Genomic DNA, 24,062 nt, shown 5'->3' on the forward strand with positions numbered 1-24,062 from the left:
CCGGAGGATTGGAGGGTTGTGGATGTTGTTCCCCTATTCAAGAAAGGGAGTATAGATAGCCCAGGAAATTATAGACCAGTGAGTCTTACTTCAGTGGTTGGTAAGTTGATGGAGAAGATCCTGAGAGGCAGGAGTTATGAACATCGAGCCTGATAAAATTTTTTGAGGATGATGAAGATAGTAGATGTAGTGTATATGGATTTTGATAAGGTACCCCATGCAAGGCTTATTGAGAAAGTAAGGAGGCATGGGATCTAAGGGTCATTGCTCTGTGGCTTGCCCACAGAAGGCAGAGTGGTTGTAGACGGGTCATATTCTGCATGGAGGTTGGTGACTAGTGGTGTGCCTCAGGGATCTGTTCTGGGACCCCTACTCTTCATGATTTTTATAAATGACCTGATGAGGAAGTGGAGGGATGGGTTAGTAAATTTTCTGATGACACTAAGGTTGGGGGTGTTGTGGATAGTGTGGAGGGCTGTCAGGGGTTACAGTGGGACATCGATAGGATGCAAAATTGGGCTGAGAAGTGGCAGGATGGAGTTCAACCCAGGTAAGTGTGAAGTGGTTCATTTTGGTAGGTCAAATATGATGGCAGAATATAGTACTAATACTAAGACTCTTGGCAGTGTGGCGGATCAGAGGGATCTTGGGGTCTGAGTCCATAGGACACTAAAAGCTGCTGCGCAGGTTGACTCTGTGGTTAAAAAGGCATTTGGTGCATTGGCTTTCATCAATTGTGGGATTCAGTTTAGGAGCTGAGAGGTAATGTTGCAGCTATACAGGACCCTGGAGTACTGTGCTCAGTTCTGGTCTCCTCACTACAGGAAGGACATGGAAACCATAGATAGGGTGCAGAAGAGATTTACAAAGATGTTGACTGGATTGGGGAGCATGCCTTATGAGAATAGGTTGGGTGAACTCAGCCTTTTCTCCTTGGAGCGATAGAGGTTGAGAAGTGACCTGATAGAGGTGTATAAGATGATGAGAGGCATTGATCATGTGGATAGTCAGAGGCTTATTCCCAGGCCTGAAATGGCTAGCACGAGAAGGCACAGTTTTAAGTTGCTTGGAAGTAGGTACAGAGGAGATGTCAGGGGTAATTTTTTTATGTAGAGAGTGGTGAGTGCGTGGAATGGGCTGCTGGCAACAGTGGTGGAGGTGCATATGATAGCGTCTTTTACGAGACTCCTGGACAGGTACACAGAGCTTAGAAAAATAGAGGGCTATGGGTAACCCTAGGTAATTTCTAAGGACATGTTTGGCACAGCTTTGTGGGCCGAAGGGCCTGTATTGTACTGTAGGTTTTCTATGTTTCTATGAGTTTGAGTGTCGGGGGCAGAAGTTGCCATTACTAGGGAGAAGGTGCTTGAGAAACTGAAAGATCAGTAGGTAGATAAATCACCTGGACAGATGGTCTACAACCCAGTGTTCTTAAACAGGTGGCTGACAAGATTGTGAAGGCATTAGTAATGGTCTTTCAAGAATCTGGACAGTTCAGGAGCACTGAAAAATTGTAAATGTCACTCCACTCTTCAAGAAGAGAGGGAGGCAGAAGTAACAAAATTATAGACCAGTTAGCCTGACCTCAGTGGTTGGGAAAATGTTGGTGTTGATTGGTAAAGATGTGGATTTGGTGTACTTGGAGGCACATGATAAAATAGGCCAAAGTCAGCATGGTTTCCTTAAGGGAAAAGTTTGCCTGACAAATCTGCTGGAACTCTTTGAAGAAATAAGAAGAAACAAGCAGGATAGACAAAAGAGAATTGATGGATGCTGTGTAGTTGGATTTCCAGGCCTTTGACAAGGTGCCACACATGAAACTGCTTAACAAGGTAAGAGCCCATGGTATTACAAGAAAGATACCAGCATGGATAGGGCATTGGCTGATCGGCAAGAGGCAAAAAGTGGGAATAAAGAAAGCCTTATCTGACTGGTTGCCAGAGACATGAGGTGTACTGCAGGGTTAAGTACATAGGTAGTATGTCAATGATTTTAATGATGGAATTGATGGCTTTGTGGCCAGGTTTACGGACAATACAAAAGTAAGTGGTGGGCAGGCAGTGTTCAGGAAGCAGGGAGGCTGCAGAAGGACTTAGATAGATTAGAAGAATGGGCAAAGAAGTGGCAGATGGAATATAGTATCAGGAATTATATGGTAAAAGAAATGAAGGCTTAGACCATTTACTAAACGGGGAGATAATCCAAAAATTATAGGTGCAAAGGGACTTGGGAGTGCTCGTGTAGGATTCCCTAAAGGTTAATTTGCAGGTTGAGTCAGTGGTGAGAAAGGCAGATGCAATGTTGGCATTCATTTCAAGAGGACTAGAATATAAAAGCAATGATATAATGCTGAGGGTTTATAAGGCCTCGCTTGGAGTATTGTGAACAGTTATGGATCCCTTATTTCAGAAAGGATGTGCTGACGTTGAAGAGGGTTCAGAGGAGGTTCACGAGAATGATTCTGGAATAGGAACTCATATTGTATGAGGAGCGATTGATGGCTCTGGGCTTGTACTCATTGGAATTTTGAAGAATGAGGGGAAAACTCTTTGAAACCCATCAAATGTTGAAAGGCCCAGATAGAGTGGATGTGGAAAGGATATTTTCTAAGTGAGAGAATCTAGGATCAGAGGCCACAGCCTCAGAATAGAGGGATACCCATTTAGTATGGAAATGAGGGGGAATTTCTTTAGCCAGAAGGTACTGAAACTGTAGAATTTGTTGCCACACGCAGCTGTGGAGACCAGATCATTGGGTGTATTTAAGCCGAAGGATGAGAGATTCTTCATTAGTCAGGGAGTGAAAGATTACAAGTAGAAGGCAGGACAATGGTAGCGAGAGGGAAATGGATCAGCCATGATGAAATGGTAGAGTAAACTTGATGGGCCAAATGGCCTAATTCTGCTCCTCTGTCTAATGGAGGGACTGAATGTAAAGGAGGAGGTGAATGGGCAGGTGTAGCACTATCTCCACTACAGGGACAATATGCATTAATGTTGTTAGGCAACAAACTTGTTTTGTTCTGAAAAATTGGGTGGAGGGTGGGTACAGCAATTTGGATATGTACAGCCTTATTAGCTCTGTGTAATGTAGGTAGTGTTCAGCCTCAGCCTGCTTGCATAGTATCAAGATTGCTGCATGCAGTGTTCCACCTTTCATCAACGCTATTATCACTTCAGCAGGGTACTTGATATTGTGAGTGGTCAGCAATGTGTAAAGCTAATCTAATAAAATAAACTATGCATTGTGCATAATTGCTGTTGGGAGTCACTGTGCAAGTGAATTTGCTCTGTGAGAGAAAACAATGACTGATAATCTGATATGGTAGCTTTAAAAACTATTTCATAATCACCATTTGATGTCTTGATTCGGGAGCGGAATATGAGAGAGATGGATGCCCTCCGGGTTCTTGTTCAAAATGGAGAAGTGAGAAACAGAAACCGCTGAAATCAATGCAGGGAAGGGTTTAATAATCTAACACAAGGTATCATAGTCAGTGATTGCATCTTTAAACACAGTATCTTACCGATGCCATTATTAGCCTAGGTGCAATGCTTAATACATTCACATTAATCAGCTACCAATAATCATTATTTAGAACTCAGCTTATATGTTTGTGCCTAAAAAAAACACCTGGTAGGTTGTATGATAGTCACTGATACACTTCCTAACTTCTTACAACAAAAAATGATGATACCAACAGCTAATACTATAAGCACAAGAGATTCTGCAGATGCTGGAAATGTTAAGAATACTGAAGGAATGCAGCAATTAAGACTGGGGAATAAAGTGCTGACATTTCGGACTGAGCCCCTTCATCAGGAAAGGTAGTGCCGTAAAGGTGCGCAGTGGATTTAAGGTACAGAAGGAAGAGAGTTATCAATTGTATCAAAGTCAGCAGACGAGTTAGGAAAGTTGGGGGGAATAGTTTTCCTTATCTGATGTAAAACAAAATTATTTTGATTCTTATCACGTTCCTACAATTACAAAAAGCTCGAGAGTTATGAGATGACCTTATGATTTGGGACCTTGCATATTACAAAATAAAGGTGAGTTTAGTAGAATCACAGCTCCAGAGTCCCGACTGGATTCCGACTTGACCTCGAGTTCTGTCCGTACAGTTGGCGCATTCTCCCGGTGGCCGCATGGGATTCCTCTGGCTGCTCCGGAATTTTAATACAATACAAATATCCCCTACTTTATTGATATGTGGTGAAATATCCAAAGTTGATAGGAATGCGGGGAGAATTAGTGGGAATAATGGTCGGGAGCTACTGGATGTGTCAGACAGTGTTCCTGTGTTGCGTTTCTTTAGGACATTAATTCGCTCAATACTCGTGAAAATTACGAGACCTGTCAAAAAACACTTTTTTTAAAAAATTGAGAGCAGTATGTCGTCACTGCAGTAGTTAATAAGGAGTTGTTGGCAGTTCGCTCCGCCTAGGCTCGTTCAGTCATCAGCACGGGTCTGCGTCCCGGGTGGCCCGCAAGGCTGTCGGCGCCGGCGGCTGCTATGGTAACGGTGGGACTCGGCCCCGCTTTGAGTAGTGCAGCCTCACTCGCGTTGGCGCTGGTCGGTCAAGGCCCGGCCTCCTCTCCTCAGCTCCTCAAGGGGGAGCCGTCATGTTCCAGGCCCGTGACCAGGACACGCGAGCAAGGTAAGACCTCCCTCATCCTGGGAAGTAACGATTCCATTTTTATCCGTAGGAAAATGCGAGGCTTCGTTACGGGCCTGGTCTCTCCGCTGCCGGAGCGTAGGTCAGGCGGGGGTGGTCTGGCAGCTACAACCATTAATGCTATTCACGAAGGAATAGCATTTTCTCCTGGTGCGCCGGTTTCCTCCCACGTACCGATTAATATTTGTAAACTGTCCCGGGATTAGGCTAGGGTTAAATCGCGGGTTGCTGGGCGGCGCGTCTCGAAGAGCCTATTCCGCGCGTTATCTCAAATAATAAACGCAGTAGTTTTTATTCCAAATGAAGTGGCCAATATGGCTGAAATCTCTGCCTTTGGATTTGAAATAAATTCCAGAATACAGCGCCTAGAATTTTCTACCTGTTTATCTTAATGACAAGGAATCTTGGAGCACTGCACTCCAAAATTCCGGGAGGATCCCCATTTGCCGTTAGATTTAATGGACGTGGTTTCATTTGAGAGATCAACCTTCCTTCCCTGAACCGGAGTTCTCTGCACTTATCGCAAACTTCAGGTAGTGGTTATCTCTCCTGCTCTTAATCAGGCTGAACCATTTATCAGACCCGCATAATGACATCAATAGGGTACCAGTTATTCGTGCGATATAGATTCTTCACTCAACAGGCTTAACGAGCTGTAATATTTTAAAGGCATTTAAAAATAAACCGACTCGTACGATCTCAGTAGTTTTTAAACCCAATTTCTTGTAGACAACACTTCTACAAAGAAAGCTCAAAGAAACAATTAAGATTTATACGTTGGAGCCAGAGAAAAGTACAGCACAGACACGGCCCTTCGGCCCATCTAGCGCACGTCAAACCATTTAAACTGCCAACTCCCATCTACCTGCACTTGGATCATAGCTCTCCATACCTCTGCCAACCATGTAACTTTCCAAACTTATACACGGAAATTGAATTCGCATGCACCACTTACAGTGGTAGCTTATTCCACACTCTCATGAACCTCTGAAGTTTCCCCTCATGTTCCCCTTAAACTTTTCAGCTTTCTCCCTTAACCCATGACTTCTAGTTGTCCCACCCAACCCCAGTGGAAAAAACGTGTCTGTATTTACACTATCTATATCCCTCATAATTTTGTATACCTCTATCAAATCTCCTCCCAGTCTTCTATATTCCAAGGAGTAACCTATTCAATCTTTCCTTATAGTTGAGGTCCTCTAGTCCCAGCATCATCCTTGTAAAATTTCTCTATACTCTTTCAAACTCATTTACATCTTTCCTGTAGGTTGGTGACCAAAACTGCACACAATACTTAAGATTAGCCTGCACCAGCATCCTATAACCATATAACAATTACAGCACGGAAACAGGCCATCTCGGCCCTTCTAGTCCGTGCCGAACTCCTACTCTCACCTAGTCCCACCGACCTGCACTCGGTCCATAACCCTCCATTCCCTTCCTGTCCTATCCAATTTAACTTTAAATGACAACATTGAACCTGCCTCAACCACTTCTGCTGGAAGCTCGTTCCACACAGCTACCACTTTCTGAGTAAAGAAGTTCCCCCTCATGTTACTGTTAAACTTTTGCCCTTTAACTCTCAACTCATGTCCTCTTGTTTGAATCTCCCCTACCCTCAATGGAAAAAGCCTATCCACGTCAACTCTTATAAATCCCCCTCATAATTTTAAACACCTCTATCAAGTCCCCTCTCAACCTTCTACGCTCCAAAGAATAAAGACCTAACTTGTCAACCTTTCTCTGTAACTTAGGAGATGAAACCCAGGCATTTTAGTAAACCTCCTCTGTACTCTCTCAATTTTATTGTCATCTTTCCTATAATTCGGTGACCAGAACTGTACACAGTACTCCAAATTTGACCTTACCAATGCCTTATACAATTTCAACATTACATCCCAACTCAATGATCTGATTAATAAAGGCCAGCATACCAAAAGCTTTCTTCACCACCCTATCCACATGAGATTTCACCTTCAGGGAACTATGCACCATTATTCCTAGATCCCTCTGTTCTACTGCATTCTTCAATGCCCTACCATTTACCATGTATGTCCTATTTTGATTAGTTCTACCAAAATGTAGCACCTCATATTTTTCAGCATAAACTCCATCTGCCATCTTTCAGCCCACTCTTCTAACTGGCCTAAATCTCTCTGCAAGCTTTGAAAACCTACTTCATTATCCACAACGCCACCTATCTTAGTATCATCTGCATACTTACTAATCCAATTTACCACCCCATCATCCAGATCATTAATATATATGACAAATAACATTGGACCCGGTACAGGTCCCTGAGGCACACCGCTACACACCGTCCTCCAATCTGACGCACAGTTATCCACCACTACTCTCTGGCGTCTCCCATCCAGCCACTGCTGAATCCATTTTACTACTTAAATATTAATGCCTAACGATTGAACCTTCCATGTGGAACCTTGTCAAAGGCCTTACTGAAGTCCAAATAGACAACATCCACTGCTTTACCCTCGTCAACTTTCCTAGTAACCTCATCAAGAGATTCAATAAGATTTGTCAAACATGACCTTCCATGCACAAATCCATGTTGACTGTTCCTAATCAGACCCTGTCTATCCAGATAATTATATATACCATATCTAAGAATACTTTCCATCAATTTACCCACCACTGGCGTCAAACTCACAGGCCGATAATTGCTACGTTTACTCTTAGAACCCTTTTTAAACAATGGAACCACATGAGCAATATACCAATCCTCTGGCACCATCCCTGTTTCTAATGACATTTGAAATATTTCTGTCAGAGCCCCTGCTATGTCCACACTAACTTCCCTTGAGGTCCTAGGGAATATCTTGTCCATACCTGGAGACTTACCCACTTTTATATTCCTTAAAAGCGCCAGTACTTCCTCTTCTTTAATCGTCATACTTTCCATAACTACCCTTCTTGTTCCTTTACCTTACACAATTCAATATCCTTCTCCTTAGTGAATACCGAAGAAACCTTGTGTAACTTCGACATAACATCCTATCTCCTGCATTCTCTTATAAAGATCCAGCCCTTAGTAATAATGATCAGAGAGACATGGAGAGAATCTCTATTTGTCGACAAGTAACCTTTATTGTCTCAACGAAAATGCCTGTGAGTTCACAAACTAACTGTGTGCTCACCCACTCTGGTTCCCTGACCTTCCATGAACAGTCACTGAAGAGAAAATGTATTACCCGGGAGAGAAGTCTACACTGGCCAAGCATTCCTCATGGACCCGATCTCTACTTCTGCGATGATTGATCTCTGGGAGTTATTGCCGCTTTGTATTTGAAGCTCTTAACTCTTATAATGTTCCTCATCACTTGCGCTAGTGGATCTCCGTCACGTTGGTGCAAGGTCACCTGACCTTTCTGGGTCACCATACTGGTTCTGGTCAAGGGCTACAACCAACCTTGTTCGATGGTCTCTGCCCTCCGCCTTGTGTCTCTGTTCCTTCCACCTCTGGTTCAAGCCAGTTAAAATTAGGTGACCAAGACACTGAGTCTAATGAGATTACAGATTGCTTCTCCAGCAAGCCTGTCACTTTACCTAATAAATAGTTACTTGTATGAGAATGATCTCAGGTTTAGCAAGTCATTAGCTGAGATAACTTGTGTCCACATTCGATTTCTCTGATAGGATTATCCCAGAGCAAGAATCAATTCAGTTCACAAAGGACTGTAAGGAGAGTCTCACAAATTGACTGTTTCCATCTCCTTCAAGCACATGGCAAGAACAAAAACAATCGGCTTGTCTACCTTCATTGTCCTTGATTCATTGGAATCCACTGATTTGTAGACTAGTTCTTTTTTGGCCAACAATTCAATACTTTGGTTTATGAAGGCCAATGTGCCAAAAGCTTTCTTTACGACCTTATCTGCCTGTGCCTCCACTTTCAATGAATTATAGAACTGTATTCCCAGATTCCTTCGTTCTATCACGGTCCCGATTGCCCTACCATTCACTATGTAAGGCCTGCCCTGGTTGGTCCGACCAAAATGCAACACCTCACACTTGTCTGCAATAAATTTCATCTATTATTTTTCAGCCCATTTTTCCAGCTAGTCCAGATCCCACTGCAAGCTCTGATGGTCTTTGTCGCTGCCTGCTACACCACCAATATTGGTGCCATCTGCAAATTTGCCATCCTGATCTGGTTAACTGTGTTATCATTTAAATCACTGGTATGGATGATGAACAATAATGGACCCAGCACCAATCCCTGCAGCACTCTACTAATCACAGGCCTCCAGTGAGAGAGGCAATCATCTACAACCACTTTCTGGTTTCTCCCACAAAGCCAATGTCTAATCAATTTACTACCTCATCTTGAATTCCAAGCGACTGAACCTTCTTGACCAACCTCACAAGCGAGACCTTGTCAAATGCCTTGCTAAAGTCCATTTAGACAACATACACTGCTTTGTTGTCATCAATTTTCTTCCTCAAAAAAAACTAAGATTAGTTTGGCATGATCTACCACGAACAAAACCATGCTGGCTATCCCTAATCAGTCCATGTCTATCCAAATACTCATATATCTGTACCCTTCCAATAACTTTCCCACTACTGATGTCAGGTCCACCAGTGTATGATTTCCTGGTTTATTTTTAGAGCCTTTCTTAAACAGCGGAACAACATTGGCTATCCTCCAATCTTCCAGTACCTCACCTATTGCTAAGGATGATTTAAATATTTCTGCTAGAGCCCTTGCATTTTCTGCGCTTGCCTCCCACAGGGTCCAAGGGAAACAGCTTGTCAGGCCTTGGGGATTTGTGCACCCTAATTTTCCTCAAGACAGCAAGCATCCTCTCTGTAATCAAGACAGGGTCCATGACCTCGCTACTGCTTTACCTCTGCTATAGACTGTCTGTCTCCTGAATAGATACAGATGCAAAATATACATTCTAGATTTCCCCCAACTCTTTTGGCTCCATGCATAGATTACCATTCTGATCTTCCAGATGATCAATTCTGTTTCTTGCAATCCTATTACTCTTAACATATCTGTAGAATCCCTTAGGATTCTGCTTCATCTTGTCTGCTAGGGCAACCTCATTCCTTCCTTTAGCCCTTTTGATTTCTTTCTTAGGTGTTCTCTTGCATTTCTTGTACTTCATAAGCTATGTTTCCTCTAAGCTGTGCGCGTGTGTGCGCACGCGCAGAGGTTTTTCAACCAGTGCACAAAGGAAATTAATGTGTGCACAAAAGGTTAGATACCTAAAATAATGTAGTAATTAATAATTATTGAAAATAATCTTTTAGCTAAATGTTTCTGTTAACTAGTTAGTCGGTTTTTCAAATACCACAATGCACGTCACTAGCTTACGTCACCTCACCTTTCCTGTTCCGGTTTGTACAGCTGCATCACGGCAGCAGCCATCTTTGGCGGACAGTGTTCATATTGTAAAGTTTACAAAGATCTGTTTCAAATCCTGTAGATAGCTTACTAAGTTTTTATTGAAAAAAATATTGATTCACTATGTCAAATTCAAAAGAAGCGAACGGCGTGAAGTGCAAAAGAACTTTACGGGTTTTAAGTGCTGTCTTTGTTGAACTGGCTGCACTGTGCAAGATTCTGCAAAAGAGTGGCCTGACACCGATTGATTCACTTCATCCTGCGCGAGGCAAAGTTAACAAGATAAGAAAGCAGTACCTGGGAGACAATGTTTCATGGAGTGACAAAGTTAAAGTTTTGTTAAGCCAACAATGTGAAGAAAATGTCACAGTAGATACAAGTTTGCTGTTGACTTTTATAAATAGCCTTTGTGCTCATTTAGAAGAAAGGTTTCCTGAAGATGAGGTACAAGAATGGTCAGCTTTTGATTTCTCCGCAATTGCAGATTGTGACTTCACATTTGGCAATGAACGTTAATGCCTTATGTCTAAAATATCATGGTTTTCTAGCTGAAAACACTGTAATAGTTAGACTGTTTAATGATTTCAAATTTTCCATCCAAGAAAAAATTAAATCCAAACTGATTTCAAACTTTACTCAAATGGTGACAGTTTTGCGACCTTGCACAATTGATGGACGTTGGGGGAAATTTTTTGTGTCAAGTGCAGACTGTGAGCGAGGTTTTAGCCTAATGAACCAGCTCAAAAACAAGCTGAGAAACCATTCAGGTGAATGTCATTTGGATATGTTAATGAGAATCAAAAGCTATCAATTGGATGGAAGTTCTATTAGTCTAGATAATGGGTAAATGCCAAAGACAGGAGGGAGAAAAAATAACTGAGTGACTTAAATATGTATGTTATTTTGTTGTTATTCTGTGCAGTTTTATGTCAAATATTTTGTAAACCTACATAAACTGTGCCAAGTGCGCATTCAATGCGCACATACTTTTGTCACAGGAAAAAAATTTGCACAAGATAAGATTTTTGTGTACACTGACTACTAAAAATTAGAGGGAACATTGTTCGTAAGCACCTATACCCACTATGCACCTCCTTTTTTTTCTTAATCAGGCCTCACTATCTCTTGAGAACCAAGGCTCCCTAAATCTGTAATCTTTAACTGTTATTCTTACAGGCACACATAAGCTTTGTACTCTCAAAATTTCACTTTTAAAGACCTCCCACTTACCAAGTACACTTTTGCTAGAAAGTAGCCTGGCCCAATTCACACTTGCCAGATTTTTGATGATACCACCAAAACTGGCCTTTCTCCAGTTTAAAATCTCAACTTGCAGACTAGACCTATCTTTTTCCATATTTACTTTGAAACTAACGGCATTATGATCATTAGACGCAAAGTGTTCCCTTACACAAACTTCTGTCACCTGCCTTGTATTATTCCTGAATAGTGGATCAAGTATTGCACTCTCTCTCATTGGGACTTCTATGTACTTCTCTGTAACTAAACCACAAGAACATTGATGTATTCCACACCTACCACCACCCATTTCCTTGGTGATTTATTGCAAACACTGTAGTCTCTGGCCTTGGATGGAATTTAGTAAAAGGCGGGAGGATCACAAAAAGCCTGGATTTGCCTTGTTCCAAATTTCCATCCGAAGTCCCACCACTAATTTATAAGACTGAATTTAACTACAATAAGCTTGAAAGATCAACCTTGATACATAGAAGTGTATATTACACCACAACACACTGCTCATTTGTCATAAAAGATTCTTTATGATAATTCAAATTAAATATCTGAATACTTCATTTTTTTATTTTCAAAGTAAAACCAATTTTTGCTTTAAATGACATTAACCAATCTTGAATTTTTTTTTCCAGGGACAGTCAAACCAAGTATATTCAGAGCACTGTTGCAAATGTGGAAAAACACTTTGGTGACTTGTGCAGCTTATTTGCAGCCTATACACGAAAAACTGCAAGACTACGTGATAAATCTGATCTCTTAGTTAAAGAACTCCGAGAGTATGCTGATACAGAAACACCTCATCTAAAATATGGCCTGAGTAGTTTTGCAGATCATTTTGCTTTAATTCAGGATTATCGACATGCAGAGGTGAGCAGATGAAAGTGTTATTTTTCATAGTTGTTTATGACATTTGTTTAACGTATCTATTCAGCCCATCAAATTCGGTTCTCACATCAATCTACTCCCCTATTTAGTTGTAAGTTATTCTTTTTCATGGGTCCACATGCTCCACCTCTGATAACTACTGCCACTCACTGACAGATGCTGTAAGTTAACTATATTTGGGATTTGAAATTGGGAGTAGCCGGGGAGAACTCGTAAACTTTGCACAAGGCACTGAAGGATGGAGTCAAGCCTGGATCAGTAGAGTTGCGAGGCTTCAGTACTATGGCACCACATTAGTAGATGCAATCTTAACATTTCTAAATTCAATAGTACATTATATCAGGGCACCATAATTAGATCCTGCTCTGCCATTCAGTGCAATTAGTAATGGCTGATTCTCCATTACAATACCATATTCCAGATCTCTCCCCGCTTCCCGTCATGCCTTTTGTATCTGAAATTCCATCTGCTTTCATAATGCATGTATTTGGCCACTTGGCCTCTACTGTTCTCTGTAGTATGTCATAGGCTTAACACTGTCTGAGTGTAGAAATTTCTCTTCAGTCCTAAATGGTTAAGTCCTTACCGTGTGACTGTAACTTCTTACTCTAGATAACCCCAGTCAGGGAGAGCATCTAGGATGCATAGTTTCCAGAATTTTATCTGTTTCAAACAAGATTCCCTCATTCTTTTACACTCTTAGTGAAAGAATGCCTGGTTAACCCAATCTGTTCATTTGACAGTCTTGCCATCATATAGGTACAAGCCTTTTGAACCTTTGCTTCACTGCCTTGTTAGCAAGTATAACTTGTCTTCTGCCTGGAGCTTGTGTTATTTAAGGATTGTTCTGAGACCTCTTGTTTGTGATATACAGTATATCAGTGATTTGGATGAAAATGAGATGAGTGGCTTAGCAGATTTGTAGGTGGCAAGTTTAGTGGAGTTGTTAACAGTGTAAAAGACTATCAAAGAATGCAGTGTGATATACAGTATATCACATAAGACCATAAGATATAGGAGCAGAAGTAGGCCATTCGGGTTACTCAGGCCATTCACTCAAGTCTGCTCTGCCATTCAATCATGTGCTGATTGAATTCTTCCAGTCATCCCCACTCCCCTGCCTTCACCCCATACCCTTTGATGCCCTGGCTAATCAAGAACCTATCTATCTCTGCCTTAAATATGACTTGGCCTCCACAGCTGCTCATGACAACAAATTCCACAGATTTACCACTCTCTGATTAAAGTAATTTCTCCGCATTTCAATTCTAAATGGACGTCCTTCAATCCTGAAGTCGTGCCCTCTTGTCCTAGAATCCTGTACCATGGGAAATAAGTTTGCCATGTCTAATCTGTTCAGGCCTTTTAACATTTGGAATATTTCCATAAGATCCTCCCCATTCTCCTGAACTCCAAGGAATACAGCCCAAGAGCTGCCAGACTTTCCTCATACAGTAACCTTTTCATTCCTGGAATCATTCTCATGAATCTTCTCTGAACCCTCAGTATATCCTTTCTAAAATAAGGAGCCCAAAACTGTACACAATAACTCCGTGTGGTCTCACAGGTGCCTTAGAGCCTCACCATCACATCCCTGCTCTTGTATTCTATACCTCTAGAAATGAATGTCAACATTGCATTCGCCTTCTTCACAACTGACTCAGCCTGGAGGTTAACCTTTAGGGTATCTTGCACAAGGATTCCCAAGTCCCTTTGCATCTCTGCATTTTAAATTCTCTCCACATCTAAATAATAGTCTGCCTGTTTATTTCTTCCACCAAAATGCATGACCATACACTTTCCAATATTGTATTTCATTTGCCACTTCTTTGCCCATTACCCTAAACTATCTAAGTCTCTCTGCAGGCTCTCCGTTTCCTCAACGTTACCCACTGCAACAATCTTTGTATCATTGGCAAAGTTAGCCACAAGTCCATTATTTGTATTCCAAATCATTGACATACATTGTAAGAAGCAGCGGTCCCAACACCGGCCCCGGTGGAACTCCACTAATAACCGGCAGCCATCCAGAATAGGATCCCTTTATTCCCACTCCCTGTTTTCAGCCAACCAGCCAATTCTTCACCCATGCTAGTAACTTCCCTGTAGTTCTATGGGCTCTTATCTTGCTAAGCAGCCTCATGTGCGGCACCTTGTCAAAGGCCTTCTGAAAATCCAAGAACACCATGTCTACTGCATCTTCTTTGTCTACCCTGTTGTAATTTCCTCAAAGAATTGCAATAGGTTTGTCAGGCAGGATTTTCCTTTCAGGAAACCATGCTGGCTTTGACCTATCTTCTCACATGCCTCCAGGTACTCTGTAATCTCATCCCTAACAATGGATTCCAACAACTTCCCAACCACTGATGTCAGGCTAACAGGTCTATAGTTTCCTTTCTGCTGGCTTCCATCCTTCTTAAATAGCAGAGTAACATTTGCAATTTTCCAGTCGTCCGGTACAATGCCAGAGTCTATTGATTCTTGAAAGATCATCATTAATGCCTCCGCAACCTCTCCAGCTACTTCCTTCAGAACCCGAGGGTGCATTCCATCAGGTCCAGGAGACTTATCCACCCTCAGATCGTTAAGCTTCCTGAGCACCTTCTCAGTCGTAATTTTCACTGCACATAGTCTTCCACTATGAAGACTGATGCAAAATACGAATTCAGTTCCTCTGCCATCTCTACGTCTCTCATTACAATATCTCCAGCGTCATTTTCTATTGGTCCTATATTTACCCTCAACTCTCTTTTACCCTTTATATACTGAAAGCATTTTTAAGTATCTTCATTGATATTAGTCACCAGCTTCCTTTCATAATTCATCTTTTCCTTCCTAATGACCTTCTTAGTTTCCTTCTGCAAGTTTTTAAAAGCTTTCCAATCATCTATCTTCCCACTAGCTCTGACTTCCTTATATGACCCTCTTTCCCTTTTACTTTGGCTCTGACTTCACTTGTCAGGCATGGTAGTATCCTTCTTCCCTTTGTAAATTTCTTCTTATTTGGAATATATCTGTCTTGCACTTCCCTCATTTTTCACAGAAATTCCAACCATTGCTGCTCTGCTGTCCTCCCTGCAAATGTCCCTTTCAAGTCAACTTCGGCCAGTACCCCTCTCATGCCATTGTAATTTTCTTTATTCCATTGAAATACCGACACATTGGATTTTATGTTTTCCCTTTCAAATTTCAATGTGAACTCGATCATATTGTGATCACTGTTCCCTAAGGGTTCCTTAACCTTAAGCTCTCTTATCATCTCTGGATCATTGCACAGATTAGTTACAGATCAGTTGCGAAATGCAGATGAAGTTTAATCTTTGCAAGTGTGTGGTATTGCACTTTGCAAAGTCAAATTAAAGGAGAAGGTATACAGTTAATGGTAGACCCCCTTCGTAGTGTTAAGGTACAGAGCGATATTGAGGTCCAGGTCCATGGTTCAGTTCACTGAATGTGGCAATGCAACTAGATAACAAGGTGGTAAAGAAGGTGAATGACATGCTTGCCTTCATTGGTAGGGGTGTTGAGAATAAGAGCAAAGAACTCATGTTGCAGCTGTGTAAAACTTTCGGAGTATTGCTTGCAGTTCTGGTCACCTCATTGTACAAAGGATCTGGAGACTGTGGAGAGGTGCAGAAGTGGTTGCTGGCTGGATTATAAGCAAAGAGCTATAAGGAAAGATTGGACAAATTCTGTTTGTTTTTCCCTAGAGGAGACCTAACAGAGGTTTTAAAACTATAATTAGTAGACAATCAAAATATTTTCCCCAAAGTAAACTGACAAACGGAGGAGGATATTTCTTTTAAGCTTAGTGGAGAGAAGTTGAAAGGCAATATGAGAGGTAATTTTTTTTAATACGTGAGTGGTAGTTGCCAGTGTGGTAATGGAATCAGGCAGTTTGTTGGAGTTTAAGAAGCTTTTAGATGGACACATGAATATGAAAGGAATGATGGGATATCAATGATACATGGGTGAGGGGCATTTAGTATAAATTGGACTCGAGGTTGGCAAAACATCATGAGCTGAATGTCCCATTCTGTAAATCTCTGAAACCTGCCATATCTGGAATCAGGTCAATGAATCTTTGCTTCACTTCCTCTATGGCAAGTAATGATTTCTTGGGTAAATAATCCAAAATTGTACAAGTACTTCAGGTGGTGTTTCATCAAGGCCTTATATAATCACAGAAACCTTCCTTACTTCTGATCAATACCTCTTTTAATGAAGGTAAATATATCATTTGCCCTCTCAACTGCTTGCAGCACCTATATATTAGCCTTTGTTGATTTGTATACACTCACAGGAGGAGTCTCCTTGAACCTATCAAGGAGAATACTAAGATTAAGTACTATCAACTTAACCACTTTCTCACTGTATTAGAAATGCTCTGCATTTCTATTACATTCATCAAAATGGATGAGCTCATTTTATTCTATCTACCGTTTTATCACCTTCTCACGGTTTCTCTTTATCCCATTGAAGTCTCTAGACGCATAATCCAACCTAAATTACTATTGCCAGCAAAAAAGGAAAGGTCACTTTGTCCCCTTCACCAAATCATTGATCTAATTTGTGAATGGCTAGGGTCCATCCCCACCTTGCTGTGCCCTGCCCCGTTAATTAAAGCCAGTACACCTGACAAGGATATGTTTACTCGTACTTTTTACTTCCTGTCCAATAACCAGTTTTTATTCCACGTCAGTATATTGCCACTAAGTCTGTGTTCTGAGCTTGTTCTGCATTTTCAATGCAGAATCTTATCAAAAGTTTTTCAGAAAAATTCAAATATACCACATCTGTTATTTCCCCATTATCCATTCTACTAATTACATTCTAAAAGAATTTCAGATGAGTCAAACATGATTTTCCCTTCATAAATCAGAGTTATCTGCTCAATCCTATTATTCTGAAGGCTTTAATATTAACAGCCTGGCAGCCTGTTGATACCCCAATATATCCATTCCAAATTCTAACTTGGAAAATTATTTCCAGTTCAAATAAAGATTCTTTCATCCAAAATTGAAACAACAGGTATGATGGGTCAGATAGTTCGATATGTGTGCTAAGAGTATTATGATAGAGGTGATGAATTAATCAGTTACAATATCACAGCTGCACTTGGGAGACATAATGGAGAGTTCAAACACGGAGTCCATTTGGGTAGCACTCAGGAATAGGAAGGGTGCAATCGCACTGATGAGATCGTGCTACAGATCCCCTGATAGCCACTGGAGCTTTGAGGAACAGATATGTAAACAGATAAGGAACTATTTGAAAATAATAAGGGGATTTCAACTTCCAGAATTTAAACTGAGATCTTAGTGTAAAGGGTTTAGATGGCGAAGAATTTGTTAAGTGTATCCAGTAGGTTTTCTTAAATCGATATGTAAATGGTTTTACAAGAGGAGGGGCTGTACTGGACCTGGTATTGGGTAATGAGCCTGGGCAGGTGACTGACCTTTCAGTCGGTGAGCAGTTAGGGAACAGAGACCACAACACCCTAACTTTCAGAAGAGCTATAGATAAGGATGGTTGTGAATTTGAAATTGGAGTAGGACAAGTTACGAGGGCATTAGGCAGGAACTAAGAAGCATTAATTGGGAGTATCTTTTTTAATGGCAAGTACACATCAGGCACGTGGAGGATGTTTAAAGAACAATTGCACAGATAACAGAAAAGTTATGTTCATGTTAGAAGGAAGGACAGCGATCGAAAGATAAGAGAACCTTGGATGTCCAGAGAGGTGATGAATTTAGTCAAGAAGAAAAAGGAAATGTATGTAAAGCTTATGAAGTCAGGATCAAAAAAAGCATATGAGGTTTATAAAGAAGCCAGAAAAGAACTCAAGAAGGGAATTAGGAAAGCCAGGAATAGCCACAAAAAGTCCTTGGCAAGTAGGATTAAGTGAATCCCAAGGCATTCTATACTTGCGTCAAGAGCAAAAGGATAACTAGGGAGAAGGTAGGATAAAAAGGGGAACATTTGCTTGGATGTGGAGTATATGAGTGAGGTACTTGACGAGTATTTTGCTTCAGTATTTATCAAGGAAAGGGACATAGAGAACCAGGAGATCATTGCTGAATGTATCAGTATGCTAAGGCAAAGAGGAGGAAGTGTGCATCTCCTAATGAGTATTAAGGTGGATAAGTCCCCAGGGCCTGATGGGATTTACTTCAGGTTATTGAGGGAGACAAGAGATGAGATTGCTGGGGTTTTGACCAGTATCACATGTCCTCTCTAGGCACAGCCAAGGTCTAATGTATCTTTATTTAGGAAGGGAAAATCCTGGGATCTATAGATCGATGAGTCTCACATCAGTTGCAGGGAAATTGCTGGAGACTGTTCTTGGGGATAATACATAGGAGCATTTGGAAACCCATGGCCTAATTAGGGAGAGCCAGAATGGCTTTGTGTGGGGTGAGCCATGTCTTGCCAACTTGAGTGAGTTTTTTGACAAGGTGAAGAGAGAGATTAATGAAAATGGAGCAGTGGATGTTGTCTACATGAATTTTAGTGAGGTGTTTGACAAAGACCCTCATGGGTGGCTAATCCAGAAGATATGGGTGCATGGGGTCCACGGCGAATTGGTTGTCTTAATTCAGAACTGGCTTGCACATGGAAGACAGGGTAGTGGTTGAAGGGACTTATTCGAGCGGTGGTCTATAAATAGTGGTGTTCTGCAGGGGCCTGTGGTATGGTCTCTGCTGTCTGTGATGTACATAAATGACTTGGATGAAAATGTAGATGGATGGTTAGTAAGTTTGCGGATGATACCAAGATTGGTAGAGTTGTGGATGGTGTAAAAAAAATTGGCAAAGAATACAGCACAATATAAATCAGTTGTAGATATGGGCAGGGAAATGACAGATGGAGTTTAATTCAGATAAATGTGAGTTGTTGCATCTCGGTAGGGCAAATGCAAGAGACAGTACATTGTTAAGGACAAGATCCTTAACACGTTGCTGAGCAGGTCTAAGTTCTTATCTCCTTGAAAGTGGCTACACAGGACAATAGGGTGGTTAAGAAGGCTTATGGAATGGTCTTATTAGTCCAGGCATTGAATTCAAAAGTTAAGGAGTTATCTTGCAACTTTATAAAACCTGGTTTGGGCTACATTTGGAGTATTGCATAGTTCTGGTCACCCTACTATAGGATGGATGTTGAGGCTTTGGAGAGGGTGCAGAAGAGGTTTACCAGGATGCTGCCCGGTTTAGAGGGCATGTGCTATGATGAGGGGCTGGACAAACTTGGGTTGTTTTCTCTGAAGTGCCAGAGGCTGAGGGGAGATCAGATAGAGGTTTATATAATTATGAAAGACATAAATAGAGTAGACTGGGAGTATCTTTTCCCAGGATAGAAATGTCTAATACCAGAGGGCATGCACTGAAGATGAAATGGGGTAGGTTCAAAGGGGATGTGAGGGGTAAGTTTCTTTTTAAGCTCAGTAGTGGATGCCTGGAATGTACTGCCTGGTATGGCGGTAGAAGCAAATACATTAGAGACTATTAGTATTTAGATAGGCACATGAATGGGAGGAAGATAGTGGGATGTGGACATTGTGTAGGTAGTAGGGATTATTTCTGAGATTTTTAAAACTTACTTTTTAGCTGATTCGGCATTGTGGACTGAAGGACCTGTTCTGGTGTTGTACTGTTCTATGTTCTATGTAAAATATTGACTGTTTCTCTCCTGATGGATGTTGCTTGATCTCTGAGAGCTTCTAGCGTTACCTCTTTTATTTTTGTTTGGATTTCCTGCATCTGTAGTCTTAGTCTACTCGAATTTTTAATAACATTACAGGGATCTCTGACAATCTGTTGTATTACTTAAGTCTGAAACTTTGAGCCCTCCATCCCAGTCGTACCCATCCCCATGGTCGCCAATCATTCAATGTGCTGCTGATCACATAATGTTAAGTTCTGTGCCTTACAACAGACTTTTATCAGAGTGATGTGCAAAATCAGCAATAACTAGATTGTTTCATATTATTCTGTAAAGTTGACTAGTGACTTTCGTGGTTTAAAATGTGAAATAATTTTGTTTTCAATGACAACAACCCATTAGAGTTTTTTGGGAAAAATATTACAGATTGTGCCAGGAATACTTCACCCCAGTAAGGTACTGACCCCTGTCACTTATCTGTCCTATTGCTCTCTGACTTGTAAACTGGATAATTATATGTGTTTGCAATCATTATAAAGACCATTTTGCAGTTTGGTGTAAACTATGATAATGTGTTAGGTCAGCTTGATATATTTAGCAACAGGTTAGAGATCAGGTAGATCAACAAAAATGTAGCTTTTTCTCTGCTAGTTTGAGCCATTCATTTTTATTTGGGATATTTTGGCATTCACATATGTGCATTTGCTATTGGCTTACATGCTTGTTTCTCAAAATTTTAAATTCATCAATTGATGGTATATGCAACTTCTGGGATAACAAAGCTAACAGGACTGAGTTCATGCCCATTCCCATACATTTTTAACTTTATGATTTAATAATTAATATAACCTAAATTTAAATGCTTGCATTTATATGTAATTTTATTTACATTATAATTATAATTAGTGTTTGAAAGCAATTGAAACCCCCTTTTACAAGGTGTCTCTAGAAGCATGGCTGGTTAGCTCCTCACTAACAAGCCAATGGACTCAGAGGTAAGAAAATCACCTTCCTTGAACTCTGTACGTCTAGGAACGATATGACTTGGGTCCCACCAGACCAGGAAAGTCGGAATGTTTCGTTCACCCGCACCCCAATTGGAATGAATACTGTGTTAATATTGCCCGTCGGCAAGAAATAATATCGCACCCTGCATACAATTATAAAGCAAGTATATTTACAAATTTCACCTTTATCGAACAGTTAGTAGGAAAAAGAAAACAAAAAATAAAAAGAGCCCATTATAGTTAACCCTGTTCAAATGTGCACACAAGTTGGAGCTCATCTTGAATTTGTCTTTAGCTCATGCTCTGAACCCATGGTCTGTGTGAAAGCACACACCACCTTCTAAGTGTCACTCGAAATCCATCTCGAACAAATGAGTTCCACCAAAGGAGTATTGGTCCTTATTCCTTGAAGCCATTCATCTGCACAAAGCACCTTGTGCAACAGGGACGGCATTCTCAGCCATCTCCCCTCCTATCCTAGCTCCTGCCAAAAAGACCTCGACCCACTCCAGAGTCTGTCACCAAAACATCTCCACCCAGCGTTCTCTAGAATCTTCTCCCAATTCCACCAACCTGATTGGATGTCACTACATTCCTAGGTGTGAACATCACAACACCTTATCTTTAACGGTAGTGCAAACACTACCAGCAGAACACATTGCTTTTACTGAAAACCATTAACTGAAATACCCTACAATATTAGCAGTAAAATCTTAACCAGGGTGTTATACCCCACCCCCCCCAATCATAAATAGTCATGTCCTCATGACTTTGAAATTTACCAACCCATCATTAACAACAGAATTTTCACAGGAATCTTGTGACAACATGACCTGCAATGGTAGTGACATACCTCACTAGGAGGATAGACACAACACTCTGTTCCCCTGGTGCACCATGGTCTCTCTGTGGGTTTCCTAACTCCTTGAGACTTCCTTATCTCATCTTTGGCTCCTCCACCACCCCTTGTAACCCTTCTTGTCTACTAGAGGGTGCCTCCCCCTGTCTATCACTCGTATGTTCTGGTGGCTCAGGCTTACCCCCCCCCCCCGCCCCCCGGCTGCATGATTGAACTTAACTCCCTTCAGTTTAATTGGTGCTGCCAAACATCTTCAACCTCTGCTGGTGCTAACTGGCAAGACCTCTCTCAGAAAGGGGTGTCCTCTAGTAGTCTGGCAAGTACTCTTGAAGTAACCTACATCAGACTTGTCAATGGAAGACGCATCTTCACGTCCCAACAACTTCTTAGTTAATCTCCTTTTCCATTCCTTGGACAGTTGGGGAAATTTGGGGATTCTTGTCATTCTAGCTACTCCTGTAAGACGTAATGTGACAGGTCTAGACTGGATGTACCACACAGTTCCTTGTTTCTGCTCATCATCCTGCTTAGGAGGAACTCGCACCTTCTCAAAAGCGGTTCTGAATACAGAATAAATGGACAAGGTTTTCAAAAAATTCTCTCCTTGCATGCTCCCATGAGCCTTCTCACAACAGCAGTTTTTATTCCCACAAGAATGGAAGCTCCACCCTTTATAACTGGGTCCGGGCAGACCAACGCTGCTGTGTCAACGGTCTCAGTTACTTCAACATCTGCTTCTGAAAACTCCAGCGTCAACGACAAGTAACCATCGTATGGATACTCGACAGCCCCCGAATCTCAAAGGCACTGAGTGGGCATTGATGGCAAATGTGTTGTAAAAGGATCTATAAACCAAAGTAATTTGAGAACCTGTGACAAGTATGGCTCTAGAATAAACATTTTCAATTCATATGGATACGTCAGAGTTTGGTCCCACTAAGCATCTGCAGATTTCCTCGTGTTTGCATTTTTAAATTCACTACTGCGAAGCCTCTTCCGGTGATGCCTACACTGAAGAAGTTTAAATCTTCTCTTCGACGGAGTTCAGTGAAACCATCTCTCACTGCTCCCCATCTGTAATTTCTTCGGCTCTTCAACTTATCAACCACATTTTGACTCAGACTCGCTATCACAGCCTCTCATATCCCTTTTGCCAATCAACTGTCCAGCTCTTGGCTCCATCCCTCCCCCTCCTATCTTCTCCTATCATTTTGGATCTCCCCCTCCACCTTTCAAATCTCTTACTAGCTCTTCTTCCAGTTAGCCCTGACAAAGGGTCTCGGCCCGAAACATCGACTGTACCTCTTCCTAGAGATGCTGCCTGGCCTGCTGCATTCACCAGCAACTTTTATGTGTGTTGCTTAAACGTTCAGGAATAGTGTTTTGTACTTATTTCCCTTGATACACTGATATGTATCCTCTTCAAAATGCCAACTGTTCCTTTACTGAGTCCCTCTGTTGTTTTTACCTCTTTTCTTTGTTGTTTGATTAACCACTGATTTACTTTCTGAAGGTTTTCCTGTCCTTCACACTCCTGCTTAAAACATCCATCTTCTCCACAGTTGTAACAGAAAATACCGGTCACTTCCCTAGTCAAGGGACTCTGCTCAGTAGCAGTCATCAACTTGGTACATCCCACCAGTGGATCCATCTTCCTATTGTCCTTGTCATGCTTGATGGCAGCACCAATGGATATCATCCAAAATACCTGGGTCCTTGGATCTTTCACGGTATCCTGTAAAACCCTGCTTGCGTGGCATCAGGGGTTGACTTTGCCCTGCTGATGGAGGCTGCCCTCTCCTCCATTGCATTTTCCTCCTCCCTAACTTCTCTGAGTAACTTGGTAAAAGCTGAAGGAGGGCGCATCTTGTGGGTCATCCGAATACGTAGAACAATCATGTCATGTGACAGCACACCCTTCACAACTTGCTCCATCCTCAAGCAATTTCTCTCAGACAGTTGAATGCTCCCTTTGTGGCACAAACAGTGCAGCAGCTTCTTCAGCCTTAAAATATCGACAGACAACCAAGCCTCATGTTCTTCTTGCCATCGGGTGTGGGCTTGACCACAGAGAACACTCCCAGCCTAAAATAACTTTGGCATATATCAACCAGTGATATAATAGCCAAAGCGAGCTCAGAATTTAAATCATCCACTGAGGGACTCATTAGACCTTTCACATCAGACAATGCCTTCCCCTCACTCAGCAGAAACAAGAGCAACTTGTCTTTAAAGTCTCCATCCTCAGCTCTGGGAAACTCAACTTCTAATTCAGCACCTTCGCCTATACTCTCCTCTTCTCTAAAAGTACGGACAGCCCAGTGCCCTGTCTCGCCAGGTGCTCC

General features: G+C 41.6%; 2 protein-coding genes across 6 annotated transcripts in view; one reads left to right on the top strand and one right to left on the bottom strand.

The window, feature by feature from the left end:
* The window catches only part of LOC140196997 (RNA-binding protein 12-like), a 185,324-nt gene that overhangs the window by 84,221 nt on the left and 77,041 nt on the right, over window positions 1-24,062 (bottom strand). Inside the window, exon 2 of one of the 3 annotated variants that reach the window (XR_011885843.1) lies at window positions 3,363-3,443. The exons of the other annotated variants lie outside the window; for them this stretch is intronic. The gene's annotated coding sequence lies outside the window, so the exon portion shown is untranslated. Of the gene's footprint in view, window positions 1-3,362; window positions 3,444-24,062 lie in introns of those variants that run through there. 3 annotated transcript variants of the gene reach the window in all.
* The window catches only part of cibar1 (CBY1 interacting BAR domain containing 1), a 55,693-nt gene continuing 36,088 nt past the window's right edge, over window positions 4,458-24,062 (top strand). The window contains exons 1-2 of one of the 3 annotated variants that reach the window (XM_072256916.1): window positions 4,458-4,658; window positions 11,937-12,171. In XM_072256916.1, coding sequence (XP_072113017.1) covers window positions 4,624-4,658; window positions 11,937-12,171 — 270 coding nt within the window. In that variant the 5' untranslated portion in view covers window positions 4,458-4,623. The remainder of the gene's footprint in view (window positions 4,659-11,936; window positions 12,172-24,062) is intronic. The other 2 variants (XM_072256910.1, XM_072256923.1) reach the window with 2 other exon arrangements.

The sequence above is a fragment of the Mobula birostris genome, chromosome 1 (assembly GCF_030028105.1).
Source record: "Mobula birostris isolate sMobBir1 chromosome 1, sMobBir1.hap1, whole genome shotgun sequence".
Classification (NCBI taxonomy): Eukaryota; Metazoa; Chordata; class Chondrichthyes; order Myliobatiformes; family Myliobatidae; genus Mobula; species Mobula birostris.